Below are 15731 nucleotides of genomic sequence, written 5' to 3' on the forward strand. Positions count from 1 at the left end.
TAGAGCCTAGGATTGAGGCCTTGGCACTCGCTTGAGATCCTAGTAGTAAGATCACGTAAACACAAATATTTTCGCTTAGCTTGGTTAGGCCCTCCGATGTCAGACCCTGGCTAGTGGGAGTGATAAATTTGGCCCAATCTCCATCAACCTGCGGCCACCAGCGACCATTTGTCAACGATGACACCAACGCTTTGAACTTGTAGAAAGCGTTGGGGTTTGCAGCGTACTCGCGACATATTGTCGCATACCCCGAGGCGGAGTAGGGGTTCTCGTACTGGGAAAAGCCTCCTTCGTAGGGCATGGGTACCTTCATTCTTGCGAGGATGCGACGCAGAAACGTCTTTTGTTCCAACTATTCCACATGACCATACTAATGATGGAAATATTGTTATTGCTCTAGGAAGAAAACAAATTTCCCATACCAATAATTTCTGATGATCATTGTGAAGAACTTTCCCACCCCTATCTATTTCCAACAGGTAAATTCGGATATCACACGAAAAGACAAGTGCCACTTTCCCCGACCAAGTATTTCAACCAAAGATTACTAAATTATAGACAGAAGTTTGCCTTTGATACTGACTATACATTCTTTGCTCATGCAGTGACTCAACATCTTAATTTAAATAGTCTCATAAACATCGCTATGCAAAAAATTAAAGCGGGTGGTTTTACAGCAAGAATGATGTCTGCGAATTTTAAAGAAAGAGTTAAATCGTTTATAGCCAGTGACGACGCTTTTACGTTTATGAACACTTTGTCCTGTGCAGACTTAAGATGGAATGAACTGGTTAAAATCATCACTAAATTAAAAGGTAATGACATATCCGAAGAAGAAATCGAAAATCTAAATTATTATCAGAGAACAGAGATTCTTAACAGTAATCCAGTTCTTCTAGCAAGACATTTCCAATACCGAGTTGAGACGTTTTTTAAAATCATAGTTGTCAACGGGCCATTAGGTAAAGTAAACTACTACGCGATTAGAGTTGAATTTCAGATTAGAGGTAGCCCACACATCCACTCTTTATTATGGGTTGTCAATGCACCAATTTTACGTAGCGATAACAAAAAAGAATATATTGCCTTAGTGGATAACATAGTCAAATGTCAGCTTCCTAATAAAGACAGCAACCCAGATCTCTACAAACTAGTTTCGACATGTCAAACACATTCTCATTCTAAATCTTGTCGTAAATATAAAAACAAGAATTGTCGATACTCTTTCGGCAAGTTTTTTACGGACCGTGCAAATGTTGCTGAACCTTTACCTGATAACCTCTCAAAGAAAGAAAAAGAAACACGGTAAAAGAAAGAAAGGCTATGCTAGAAAAAGTAAAAACTTACATTTGAATCCAAGATTCAACAGTATTCTTCATCCAGATGAACCGAATTATAACATACCAGGTACAATTGAACAAATCCTTCAAGGTTTAGACATTACAAAAAAAGAATATGAAAACGCACTAAGCATCTCACCTGATAGTGGATTTCAAATTCACTTCCGAAGGCTTCCAGATTCTTGTTTTATCAATAATTATTTTACTGAAGGTTTGAAGGCATGGAAAGCTAACATAGACATTCAACCTGTTCCTAATTATTATAAAGCAGTTTTTTACATGTGTGCTTATTTGTCGAAAGTTGAAAATGAATCTTCAGAGGCAATGAAAAAAGCTGCATCGCAGGCACTAGAAACTGGTGATTCATTATTTGAACAGATGAAGTCAATTGCAAATGCGTATCGAAATCATTGCGAAATGTCAGTTCAAAAAGCAGTAGCCACTATAATGCCAGAAATATGGTTACGAAAGACATTTCCAGCTGTAGTTTTTGCAAATAGTAACATTCCTGAGAAGCGATACAGGGATGTCGTAACGAAGAAGAAATTTTAAGTTTACCACCAGACAGTACGGATATTTTTAAACGAAACATGTTGGATAGATACATGGATAGACCAAATTTAGAATTTAAAAAAGGCAGATACCCCATGTTGGAACAAATGTGTTATGCTGAGTTCTTGTCAAGCTATTCTATGAAAATAAAACCGAAACCAGAAGATGAAAATGACAGTCAACCAGAAGTACTTGAAGAAATAAAAGCTGAGATTCAAGTCGAATCTCCTTATCCAAAAACTATTGGATATTGGATTCAAAAGAAATGTTGAATTTGTGAAAAGAAAAATGTGTTCTAAGATACCATGTACCTAGTCGAGACAAAAATCCAGAAGAATATGCACATCATTTGCTCTTCATGTTTTATCCTTTTCGCCAGGAAGCAGAATTGTTAAGTGAAAACTCGGGTACTTACACAGAGAAATTATTGGAAAACGGTGTATTAGAAATTATAAATACAAATAAAAGAATATGCGAACCATTTGATGAACTTGTTGAAGAAGCAATGATAAATTTTCACGCAAATGTAAATAATCTTGATTCTTTCGCTGAACAGGAAAACGACGATGTTACTGATGAGATTAGTAACATAAACAACCATGACACTGACGAAATTCGAAGTGAAACCGAAAACATCCCAGTTTTTGGAAGCACTTTTTCATCTATTACTGAGCCTGGAATTTCCGAAGACGAACTCCATGAAAAGATTTGAACATTAAATAAAACACAAAGGCAAATTTTTGAAGTGGTATATGATTGGGTTAGAACTTACGTAAAAGGTTTAGCATGTAACGCATACCATAAAATTAAGCCAATTCACATTTTTCTAACAGGAAGTGCAGGTTGTGGAAAGTCCCATTTAATAACAACAACTTCTGACATGCTAAATAAAGCACTTTCCTAGCGTGCAGGAAACTTAGAAAAGGATAAAATTCTCAATTTAGCACCAACCGGTGTTGCTGCCATTAATATAGAGGGGAATACAATACATTCAGCCTTAAGTATACCAGCGGATAGAAGTTTCACTAAAAACATTTCTAAGTTAAGTGATAAAAAGAAATGTATGTTGCGAAACAAGCTTTCAGAACTAAGCGTTATTGTAATAGATGAAATCTCAATGGTTTCAAACAAGCTACTTTTACATATTCATCAACGGCTAGCCGAAATATTTGGATGCGCAGATGACATTCCATTTGCAGGAATATCTGTTATAGCATGTGGCGATTTCTACCAACTTCCACCAATTCAAGCAAGGTCAGTTTACATAGAATACAAAGATGCTTTATTAAATCTTTTACATTGCTGGAAGCATTTTAAGATTGCTGAACTAACAGAAGTTATGAGACAGCGTGGTGATCAACATTTGATTGAATAATTAAACAATATCAGTGTGGGAAAATTAGAAAGGCGACACGAAGATTTACTAAAATCTAAATTTATTTCACCAAATGACCCACATTACCCCAAAAATGCAATTCATATATTTGCTGAAAATCAACCCGCCTCTGAGCATAACAAAAAAAATGCTTAATAGCATAACATCGGACGAAATAAATATCGAAGCTATTGACAAAATTCCAGAGAATATACCCGTGCAATTAGTCCAAAATCTTAATTCTCGCACTCAAATGGAAACCGGTGGATTTGCGCGAAACCTTCTGTTAAAACTTCATGCAAAAGTCATGTTGACGTCAAATATTGATGTATCTGATAAAATCATTATCGGACAGATAGGTATTGTTCATCGGTTGAAAACCGATAGCTCAGGAAATGTAACAAGAATATATTTGAAAATGGAAGACATATATACTGGACTTAAAGCTGTGAGAACAGATCCATATGTGGACTTAAAACTGTGAGAACAGATCCATATGCTATTCAAGATAATGTTGTTCCAATTAATAGAGTAGAGAAAGAAATCAAATTTAACAAACATAATCCATCTTCACCTTCTATGAAACGGCTGCAATTCCCACTAATGCTGTCATGGGCCTGCACTGTTCACAAGGTTCAAGGAAAAACGTTTGATAAAATTGTTGTCTGTTTTTATTTATCAAAACAACGAGCCTTTCACTCAGGACAAATCTTTGTTGCATTAACCCTATTCGGTCCGGGGTTTTTCGAACATACTATGACCGGGGGGGGGCGGATTCCGCCCCCCCTCCATAACTTTTTATAGGGTTGTTCAAATTGAATCAAACTTGGCACACTTATAGTACGTCATAAAAGGAACAAAATGGCGCCAAAAAAAATTTGCTTGTGTCAGCACATTTTCTGTGACGTCAACAAAAGCTTGAAAATTGTTAAAAATGTCACTATCTGCTTAAAATATAATTACTTTTGTTCTAGAGCGACTTTTTACATTCTGTTTGAAGTTTCTGAAAGCTAAATAAAAGTTATTTAACATATTTTCCGGTTTTTACATGGATCGGATGAAAAATTGCTAAAAATTGCCCGAAAATCCGGTTTTTTCCGATTTTCGGGTAAAATCCGACAAAATCGGGAAATCAGATTAGTCACGTGTTCAAATTATTCAAAATGATTCTTCTTTATGAAACAAAGTTGTGTTGCAAGTTTCAAGTTCTAAGGATAATCCTAACAGGAGTTATTATATTTTCCCCATTATAAGGATTTCATAGAGATTTTCAGGGGTAGTTTCGCGTAATGGCCAATATCAAAGCCTCTGAAAGGTATGGGACCTAAAAAATTAGCATGCAGGTGTCTAATAGATAAATGTTGAAACTCAGTAAGTATCATAACCATATAACAAAGCAATCAGGAGTTATTAAAAAAAAACCGTCAGGGGGGGCGGAATCTGCCCCCCCCCGGACCGAATAGGGTTAAGTTGAGTCACAAGTTTAGACGGTTTATACCTAACGGGTACATTTGCTAAGTCAACCATTAAGTCAGACACACGAGCAACAGAGCAATACAATTACATGCGAGAACATTCAATATTGACACTAAAAAATTGACATTAGCGAAAATTCTATTATAGTCGCTTTGATTAATACAAGATCCTACAACAAGCATAAAAACGATATTAAATCGGACCACGTTCTCATGGAAAGTGATTTATTATGCCTAACGGAAACTCAGTTACCATTGAACTCACATTGTGACTCAAAACTAGATTACTTTACTTTAATTCCAAACAACAATGTGGATAAATTTTCTAGTCTATTAGTTGGTCATAATGAAACTATAGAATTGTTTGATATTGTAAAAATTCCTGGTGCAATATTTTTTAGAATGACAAAAAGAACGTTTCACGAAAACCCTATTAATGTTTTGCTTCTATATCGTAAAAATTCCCTCAATAGAGATGAGTCATTATACCTTATTCAACACTTTTTGGGAAATGAAACTGTTGATATTATACTCGGAGATTTTAATGTGAATGCATTTAGCGATGAAAACTCTTTCCTTGCTTTTCTTACTGGATATAAACAAGTCGTAACCTCGCCAACTCATATATCAGGTTCACTTATTGACCATGTCTATATCCGTGAGAATGTTTTAAATACTTTTAAAGTCGAGACCTTCGTTAGAACTGTCTATTTCAGTGATCACGATGCAATCAGGCTTTAACTCTGTCTCTCTGATTGGAAAAAAACAACCTACGGAACATCATCTTTACAGACGACTTCAAACACCTTTTTTCTTCGTGTTTTTAACCTCATTTACTTTTTTTGGCATTTTAAACTTTTAAATTAATACTGTCTTTGATCGCAACGCTTTTGCTAATAATTGCTTTCCAACATGTTTGCTTAAGGCTGAAATCTTTAAGCCACAGGGCTTCTTGTTTGATATTAAATTGCATACACAAATCGTAAATTTCTATAGCGATCTTTTGTAAATGTGTTTTAGCGCTGCCGCGATTATTTCGATTATTTTAGCCACATTCATATTGTCAGTAAACCATTGCACATTTTCGTTTTGCAGTTGTAATCCGAAATATTGTAAAATGAATTTTAAAGCTAAAAGTTCGCGAGATGTTGAACTAGTCGCAGATTCCTTGAGGTGAGAATTTTCCAGTTGCTAATAAATCCCCCAACTTTTGTACCACATAGCCTCCATACCCTGTATCGCTAGCGTCTGAGTAGACAATTTTCGATGAAACATTACATGTTTTGATTTGATAACCGTTTAAATTGTTTAGGTTGCGAAGCCAAAAATCAAATTTGTTTTTCAACTCTTGATTAATAAACATGGGTGTGTCCCATGTATTAGATGAATCAATGAAAGCATACATTTGACGTGTAAACAGTCGACTTAGTGGACCGATGGCTATCTGCATGGAGATAATTCTGCCTGAAACCTTGGAAACCTCTCTAGCTGAAGCGAAATTTCTTTTATATAAATTTTGAGAAAAGGTAAACAAATGTTCGATTTTTTCTGGAGGTACAGAAAACTCCATCGTGCTTATATTTATAATAAAGCCAAGCCATGAATCCGCTTGTTTTGGAATAAGACTTGATTTCTCTACGTTTATTGTTAGTCCAGCTTTTCTTAAATCATTCTTTACAATATCAGCGTGCAGTTTTGCCAGGTAGAAACTTTTTGCTGACTGACTTCCGTCATCTAAGTACATAGTATTCCGTATCCCTTGTTTTCTCCATTTTTTCACTAGAGGTTTAGTAAGCTTAGTGAAAGCGTAGCATGCGCTGGCTACGCCAAAAGGTAAAACTTTAAATTGAAAAAATCTTGTTGTGCCATTTTTGTCCATGCACATCCCAAATATTTTTTGTCTTCGTCATGAATAGAAACATGGTGATAACCACTTTTTAAATCAAAAGTAGTAATAAAGTATTTTTTTTCCAGATGCTGTCTAGCAATTTTTAGATCCTCATATTTAAACTTTGGAAAATTTAAATATTTGTTGACATGCCTGAAATCTATGACTAATCTCAACTTTTTTCCTTCAGCAACTGTCAAAGGATTGAAGCAAAATGGCATACTTTTTACCCCTTCGATGCAACCTTGATGTAGAAGCTCGATTATTCTGGCCTCAACGAAATCGCTGTGTCTTAGACTAGACGCGTTGTTTTTCGCGTAGAAAGAAAGGATTTGTCTTGAAGAAAAAGGTAATCTATAATTTTTCGATAGTTTTCCGACAACGCTTTCTGTAGTCTCCTGATGCTCCGAAATTATCCCTAATAAAAAAGTCGATTTGCTTGATTGGGACTATATATATCTAAATTTCAACGCATATTAAAGCCACAAAAATTACAAAAAACAAATAAATTATTAGTTAACTTTTATATGTCCTGGTTAAAGAAGCAGGATGTCTGAAGGAACTTGAGCTGTTCGGATTTCTGTTGAATGGGCATTGCGAATAGAAATGTCCTATCCTACCACCACCCCAACAACTCTGCTCAGAAGAACCTTTGTAATTTCTCTTAAAAAGATGATGCGGATTAGACTTATGAAAGCCTCTCTTATCACTTCTGGATTTCTTTCTCTTTTCTAATTTCGCGTTGGCTTATTACCCTGCTTATCCTTTTCTCGTCGTCAGAATCGGAGGCCATATCATCGCTTAAGTACTCATTAACTGTAGCGCAGTTTTATCTATCAGCCAGTTAATCAATTTCACACGTTTGCGTATTAACTTTTTACCTTCTTCTAGGTGTTCTTGGGCCAATTCGAGGTTCTTGTTTGTAACTCCTTCCTCGATCTTAGTTAGTGTAGAATTTAGTTGGCGACAAAACTCCAATAATGATCTGTTGCCTTTACTTTTTAGGTCCACAGTACAAGTCTTCAACTCTAGTTCATCGTGGAGGGCTTTATTGTCTTTCTTCTGTTTGTCGAAGAAATCCCTGGCAATCTTCTCAGCCACTTTGGAAGTATCCGTCAGTGCTTGGTCCTGGTACTTTGAAATGTCATTGTCAACAATACTTTGAATCTTAGTTTTAATATCGTAATGTTCGCGACGAGTTAACGATAACAGCTTGTTGTCAGAGAGAAATAACAGTATTTAACTGTTGAATATATATTAAACGCGCTCTAACAGTAATTTATGCACTAATTGCAGTGCAGAATCCGAAAAAAAATTTATTTCCCGAAATCTTCGAAATCGGGAAACATCGCAAGGTGAAATAACAAATAAAGTTCTGGACATAGTCAAAATTTGCGTTAAAACTAACGATTCTAGTTTTAATATTTACGTCCAGGCATTTGTATTCGAAATATGTCTCCCATTGACCAATCATAAACATCGAACAAGCGAAAGCAGGCCAACCATTTCTTAAGGATTTACCATTGGCTGTCAAAACATTTGTAATGTGCCCCTAGATGTGGAAATCCTTTTTGGTGGTGACTACTGGGAATTTTTGAATAACCAACCATATGAAGCGATCTAAACATGGAGGTGTTACCGCCATATCCTCAAAATTAGGTTATATTTTAAGTCGGCCTGTACTAGGCACTAAGTTGTTTGAACAAAGTAGTGTTAATGTTGTGAACACGCGCGTTTTGAAAGTTCAAAATAAATTTGTGAGTGAACAGAAATCCTTAGAATGTGCTGTTAAAGGTTTTTGGGACCTAAAAACACTAGGAATTAAAAATGACGAAGAAATTAATTTCAAGCCTTTATCCTATTCTGATTATGAGTCAAACATAACATATCGTGATAAAAGATATACAGCAAGCTTTCCTTTTTTTGAAGATCACGAAGTACTACTAGAAGACAACTATTGTTTAGCAAAAGAAAGATTAAAACGTTTGAGTAAACAATTTGAAAAGAATGAAAAACTTTTAAAAGATTATGATGTGATCATAAAAGATCAATTAGCCACCGGCATTATTGAAGTTTCGCCTGTGAATTACAAAGTCCACCCACTATTTACCGCATCTGCCGATCATACGCGAAGATAAGCTTACTAGTAAAACGCGCATTGTTTTTAATGCTAGCACCAAGAGAAACGGGCCGTCGTTAAAGCCAGATTTCCATCAGTGCGAATTCTCTTATCGCTCTGACTTTTTTGACCCATTGATCTTTTTTCGCACTGGTGGAAATTGCAGAGCGTCACTTTTTTTTGCTCTTATCGCCCAATTTCAGTGCGATAGTCAGAGCGACAATTATAAAGAAGTTTTGATATTTATTGCTCTAAGTTTTCGCCCAAAATAGCAACTTCAAAGAAATACCGAATGTCCTTTTAAAAAATTGAATAGATTCTATTGAAATGTAACTGTCGGCATTGTTTACGCGAACTATCCTCAATCAGCCTGGGACGGCCCGCTCATCCTGCACAGAAGTTCAAAATGGCGGCGCATGCAGGAGGAGACTACCTTGCAGGCGAAGATCTTGATGATTTATTTGAGTTACTTGAAGGCGGTTTTCTTGATGAAGATGTGGATTTTAATGTGGAATTAGATGCTGTGATAACGGAAGTGGAAGCTTACGAAGAAGTTGGGTATCCTTGTCAGGATTGTGATAAAATTTGTAAATCACAACGTGGCCTGACTAGACATCGCAATGTCAAATACACTACTGAAGTTACTCCTGAAATATCGACGAATGCTGGTCCTTCATTACCAAAACTTACTAAAGAAGAACAAATTTTGAAAAAGCTACACCCTTTGAAGTTGAAAGTACTTTTCACGAAGAGTGCTGAGATATGCCTTGGTGATCAATGTTTACCCAAATCAACCAGGGAAGTGTTTCGTGATTTCAGGGAAGTGTTTCGTGATTTTCTAATGATGATGCGGTCAAACTTTGGGAAAAACTGAAGCCAATCATTGGAAAGTATAACGGTGATGCAGAAGATTTTTATGCAAACTTTTATGGTCTATTGAAAGATAACTTGCTTCCATCAAAATTTGATGGAAGACATCGCAATGTCAAACACACTACTGAAGTTACTCCTGAAATATCGACGAATGCTGGTCCTTCACAATCATCCATCAGTCAACTTTGCATGCTTCGCAAACATGCAAAGTTGACTGTGTTGATTCACAGACATTGATCAATATACGCGACCATGGTGGCTTGTGGAGAGTGAACAAACAAATACAAGAACTTTTTCGAGAATGTGAAAAAATGTTTCGGTTGAAAACTTCAAATTTCAGCACAACACTAAATTGTCAGGACCTTGTTAAAAATATGCTCAAAAACTGTTCTGTACTTTCCAATTTCAAAAGTGTCTGTTATACCATTGATCCACAAGTCAGTAAAGAAGTCAGTATGAATCTTCTGGAACACATGCTTACTATGTTTACAAGAGTTCGCAGCTTTTCCTATGCTACAGACATACGTGAAAAACATAAGGCTGCTAAAAAACTTGTAAAGAAAAGATCATTGAGAACTGAAATTAAAAAAGCCAGTAGCAGCAAAGACATGGGTCACTGATTTATCTAGTTCCAGGCATGAACTATAAAATCTGCCACAATGGCTATTTTTATAGCCACACATGTGATAAAAAAACATTACACATGGCTAAAAATCACAATAAAAATTCATTCCTTTTTTTTTTTTTTCTGGTTGAACTTCAGACAAAAATCAGGATCCCTCATAGTACGATTTAAAGGCATATATTTACAGGATTTTCCTGTAAATATATGCGTGAGTAATTCTGACGCGTTTTGAAAAAGTGACAACATTGCAATTTTTCCATAGCTAATAGCTTTCACAAAATAATAGATAGATGGGACATAGAAAAAATAAACATACATACTCATCCAATAACCATCTCCTAAAGTGATCCAATGATAGAACAAAGCATCTCCAGTCCCACAATATAAAGAGAACTAGATAAAATTGCCAATTAATAATATTTTTTCAAATGTGTGGCTATAAAATAGCCGAACGATTTCATAAAAGGTGGTACATTTTTTTTATCACATCCACTGAATAAGGTTACAAAATCAGAGCTCATTTCAGAAGTAACATTACCACCATGTGCTTGAATAGCAGCTTTCATTTCAGACAGTTGGCTTGCCAGTTGTTTACATTCCAAACGCTGACTCTGAAGGGTTAATTTGACACGGTCCGGTGATGTGAACTTGATTGGTGCTTTCAACTTTGCAGGTTCAAGCATCTTCCTTTCTTTACGGACAGTAGCTGATTTGAATGAAATGTTATGCGATGTACACTTTCCACAAGGATTAGGTTTGGGTGATAGAATTAACATACGACACATATTTGAACGAAAATACTGGTCTTGATGGAGATTTGACTGAAAGGACTTTTGTTGATAGTCTAGATAGTTGAATTTTTTAGGAATGACATGCTTTTGGAAGTTTGTCTCTCTACTATTATTGCAATCTGGAGCGGTGATACCAATACATAATTCATAACTATTGAGTTCTTTTATGAAATTGGAGAGTGTTGTATTAAGAAAGGATTTTTTGTATAAGATATGCAAATCATGGTCATCTGGTAACATCCATCCAAATATTCTTAAAGAAAATGAAAGGGATCGATCAATGAATATTTCAAATTTTGGGATGATGTGGTCTGGTAATAAACAAGTAACAACAACAAGTGAGTCTTGGGTGTCAATATGCCAACCAGGGGCGTAGCCAGCGTCAGTCAGGCTCTGCGATCGACTGACCTACTTTTTTCATCCCAAAACGTCGTTTTTTCCACCGCCCCCGCCAACACATGGATGGGCACAAATCTTTTCCCGGGCGTCGCACACAAGCTTCGCGCCTTCGCACGTCGTTTTTGCAGGATTTAGCAGTATCCACTTTGTTTTGCAGGCTGAGGTGTTGAATCTCTACTTTGTTTCGCAGATAGTTTTTTCGCAGGATTACATGCGAAATTTATGCCCATGTAAAGTCATGTGTCTTCTATTTATGGTCATTTTTGACGCATCCTATTGGCTAATAACTTTCGCAGATAGGGTAAAAATTCGCTCCTTATAAGGCTATATGAAAATACGCGAAAAAATTAAAAATGAAATCAAGGTCAGTGAAGTTGCGAAGGTGAAGAAATCATGATGGTGTTATCAAACGTGAAGTCGTATTTAGCTTCAGGAAATTTGAACGACCTTCAAAAAGTTTCAAGTTCTTTGAGAACTACGCTGGATAATAAACTGAGAGATCCCGATTTCTCAGTTTTATTAGATGAAGGCGCTGTGAAACGAAACGAAGAAGCCGAAAGTTTCATCCCAAAGGATCATCTGAAGGATAATTCTATTCGGGCTCTCAGGTTAGTTTATAATTGCTATAATCCTTTGACAATACATTGTTTAAACAATGCAGTGATTAAGTTCGTGTCATTCGACGCACGGAATCACTTAACAATAATGGTGTAATTGTAAAGTAAACTTATTTTGTATGTTGTGGTTTATGAGAGCTTTATTTTAACTTCAGGTCAGTGACAGACGGTGATTGTTTATACAGCAGTGCTTCTCTGGCTGTTTCAGGTACGAATGATTTAATAGATGAGCTTAGAGCTTTAACTTGCATAGAGCTTTTCGAAAATTCTCTATTCTACTCAAACCATCCAATTTTTGTATCTTTATGTCAATCTTCAGATTTGTTTTCCTGTGTAGAAAGTACATTAAAGTTTTCAGTTAGCCATTCCTCTGTAGACACAGGTCTTTCGGCAGCAGATCTTGTACAGAAGGAAGCTATTCTTATGTGCAGTAAAAACATATGGTCATCTTTTATCTGTATACTTGCCCTTACCAGTGTATTAAAAAGAAATATTTCCACTTTATATCCTGATTGTGGTCAGCTACGATTCAAGACGCTTTTCAATCAGAATATTTTTCCTCGTCTGCCTTCAAATAAAAATTTACAGCCTGTTTCAATTTTATTTTGCAATAATGGCAAACATTCTGGGCAATTTAAACCCAATCATTTTGTCCCTTTAGTTTCCATTAAATTGAGTAAAGCTACGTTAAAGCGTCCTGCTCAATATTTTCAAGCTAGGTTGCCATACTTTATGAAGACAGAGAGCAAAATAAAAAGAACTGAAAACGTATGTGTCTCATCACCAAATTTTTCCTCTTCATTAGGCCAAACAACATTAGTTAATCAATGTGGTACTTCTGGCACTAATGAGGAGACTTCTTCCATTTCAAAAAAGCCAACCTTTAACTTTAAAAACTTTTTTGTCAAAGGAAATGCTAAGTTAAAACCTATTACACCTGAAAAAGTTTTTTCTGCAAAACCTTTATTAAATTCTTTCCCCCCAGGTTATATTGATGGTATTGGAAAATTTGATGTAGGCACTTATTACAAGCAAGCTCCACACCTTAGTGATCATGATATAGTCACATATGTTGATAACGTAACAAAACCTGATCAAGGATTCACTTTTCCTAGGGACAAACTTAATAGGCGATTTCGATATGTTTGGTTTGCTCAATTTCTGTGGCTAGCATATTCTAATCACATGGATGCTGCGTTTTGTCTGCCTTGCACATTATTGCATCAAAAAGTAAATTTAAAATCTGCATTAGCTACTAATCTTATTTCAAAGGGGCAGAACTACTGGAATGACAGTGTTTCGGTCTATAAAAAACATGAAAAAAGTGCTCTTCATAAGGACACCTCTTCTATTTTGACTTCTTTAAGGACTAACCAGTCAGGTACAACCAAAAAAATTAATGAACTGGTATCTACTATGTATTCCAAAAAGGTAGAAGCCAACAGAATTTTTTTAGCAGCTATTATTGATACAGTTATTCTTTGTGGCCGCCTATGCATTTCCCTGAGAGGACACAGAGACAACTTAAAAGATTTTCCTGAAGTTGGTGGCTATGCTCCTTATTCTGTAGGTAATTTTCTTGACCTTTTAAATTATAGAGTAAGAGGGGGTGATATAGCTTTAGGTAATCATTTAAAAGCCTGTTCAAAAAATGCAACTTACTTATCACCACAAACACAGAATGAAATTATTTCATGTTGTGGTGATTATATAACAGACAAAATAATATCTGCAGTTAAACAAGCTAAATTTTTTTCAATAATTTGTGACGAAGCTTGCGACACATCTACCAAGGAACAAATGTCAGTAGTACTTCGTTTTGTAGACCAACATTGTAACTTGCGAGAGGAATTCATAAGGTTTGTTCATTGTAGTGAAGGGCTCTCAGGTTTGTCTCTTTCAAAGGTCATTTTAAAAACCTTGAATGAACTTTCTCTTGACATACAGAATTGTCGAGGTCAATGTTATGATGGTGCTGGGAATGTAGCTGGTAAAATTAATGGTTGTCAGGCTCATATTTTAAAGCAAAACAGATTAGATTTATACACACACTGTTCTTCTCATCGCCTAAATTTAGTTGTCTGTAATTCGTGCTCTGTACATTATGTCCGCAACATGATGGATCAAATCAAACAGATAACATATTTTTTCAAATTTTCTGAAAGTAGATTGAAACTTTTACGAAAGAATGTTGCTGACTTTACTAACAATCCTAATTATGCTCATATTATTGATTTTTGTAACACTAGGTGGGTGGAACGTATTATTGGCATGAGTGTTTTTAATGATTTATTTGAAGGCATTTTAGCTACTTTTGATGAGATGGCCCTTAACCCTAATGGGGTAATTAATGCTGATTTCCCAACCCTTTAACTATTTCAAATGAGCTAGAGGTGTGGGTAACCTTTTGGCAAAATATGGAAAAAGAAAATCCTGAATCCATTCCAAACTCCATTGAAGCTACTCTTAAAGCTTTCCCTCGTGCAGATGGAGTCTTTAGCAACATAGAGGTGGCCCTTAGAATTTTAGCCACTATTCCCATGACTTCATGCGAGTGTGAAAGATCCTTTTCTGCAATGAGGAGACTAAAAAACTATTGCAGATCAACAATGACAGAAGAAAGGTTTAATGGTCTTGCTCTACTCCATGTTCATTTGGGTGTTCAAATAAATAAAGAAGATATAATTAATAGGTTTTCCGCCAAGGGACCACGCAGGTTAGATTTTGTCTAATCATTTTCTTTTTTCAACTTTTTTGATTAACTTCCATCTCAATCTTTATTAAGATGTATTATAAGTAAGGTATTTATATATAAAAAATTTAAATAAATAAGCAACTTACCCCCACTTCTAGCCTAATATTAAGTAAATACCCCATTTCTAGCCTAATATTAAGTAAACACCCCTTTTTCCATTTTACTGTCATTTTGACCGGTAGATATACATGTATATTTATGTATCTGATTTGATTGATTCACTCATTCATGGTTTGGGTATGAAACTCTGATCCTTGCCATGTTTTTATTCATTCATTCATGTTAGATTTAATTTGTCCATGGTTCCATTTCATTATATTTTTGAAATTTTTGTTAATAGTTATGAAGAAAGAAGATTTTGATTTGGTTATATTTTTAATAACCTCCAATCTGCAAAAAACATTATTTTGGTGCTGAATATGAAGAAAGAAGAATGAAGATTTTAGTTATTGCATTAATAACTTTCAATCTATAAAAAACATTATTATGGTGTTATGCTGTCTTATTGCTGGTTTGATTACAACCTTGCTAATAAATATTGTAATGTATTTTATGTTGTCATTTATTCCCCCGTTTTGATCAATTGTTCAGAATACTTAACGTGTATCGTGTATCTTAGAGAGTCGGTTTTATGGCGTTTTAGTGCTTAAAGGGCGTAAAAGGGCGTTGGCTTTCAGGGCTCCGCCCTGTACCCGTTGGGGGGCTCACAACGCCCCCCAAACCCCCAGTTGTCTAATATCGCACCTTCGGTGCTATGTTGACCCTGCGGGTCAATGCTTCGACTAAGGTTAATTTTTTTCTGTCTACGCCCCTGCCAACATCTACCCAACGAGAGCTTTGAAACACGTTGACTGAAGTCAACAAAATTTCTATATATGGTGGTTGGAGAAGGTGGTGGTGAAAAATCTTGTAAAATTTGGAA

General features: G+C 35.6%; 1 protein-coding gene across 1 annotated transcript; it reads left to right on the forward strand.

The window, feature by feature from the left end:
• The first annotated feature begins 11691 nt into the window (after window positions 1-11691).
• Window positions 11692-15357, forward strand: LOC130644950 (uncharacterized). The gene is made up of 2 exons (XM_057450749.1): window positions 11692-12045; window positions 12210-15357. The coding sequence occupies exons 1-2, from the start codon at window positions 11831-11833 to the stop codon at window positions 14425-14427; spliced, it is 2433 nt and encodes an 810-aa protein (XP_057306732.1). The 5' UTR covers window positions 11692-11830; the 3' UTR covers window positions 14428-15357.
• Window positions 15358-15731: the final 374 nt, after the last annotated feature.

The sequence above is a fragment of the Hydractinia symbiolongicarpus genome, chromosome 5 (genome assembly GCF_029227915.1).
Source record: "Hydractinia symbiolongicarpus strain clone_291-10 chromosome 5, HSymV2.1, whole genome shotgun sequence".
Taxonomy (NCBI): Eukaryota; Metazoa; Cnidaria; class Hydrozoa; order Anthoathecata; family Hydractiniidae; genus Hydractinia; species Hydractinia symbiolongicarpus.

Coding starts and splice junctions, on each gene's coding strand:
- LOC130644950 (XM_057450749.1), top strand. CDS start 11,831: ATGATGGTGTTATCAAACGTGAAGTCGTATTTAGCTTCAGGAAATTTG. Junction 12,046..12,209: donor AATTCTATTCGGGCTCTCAG/GTTAGTTTATAA, acceptor TTTTAACTTCAG/GTCAGTGACAGACGGTGATT.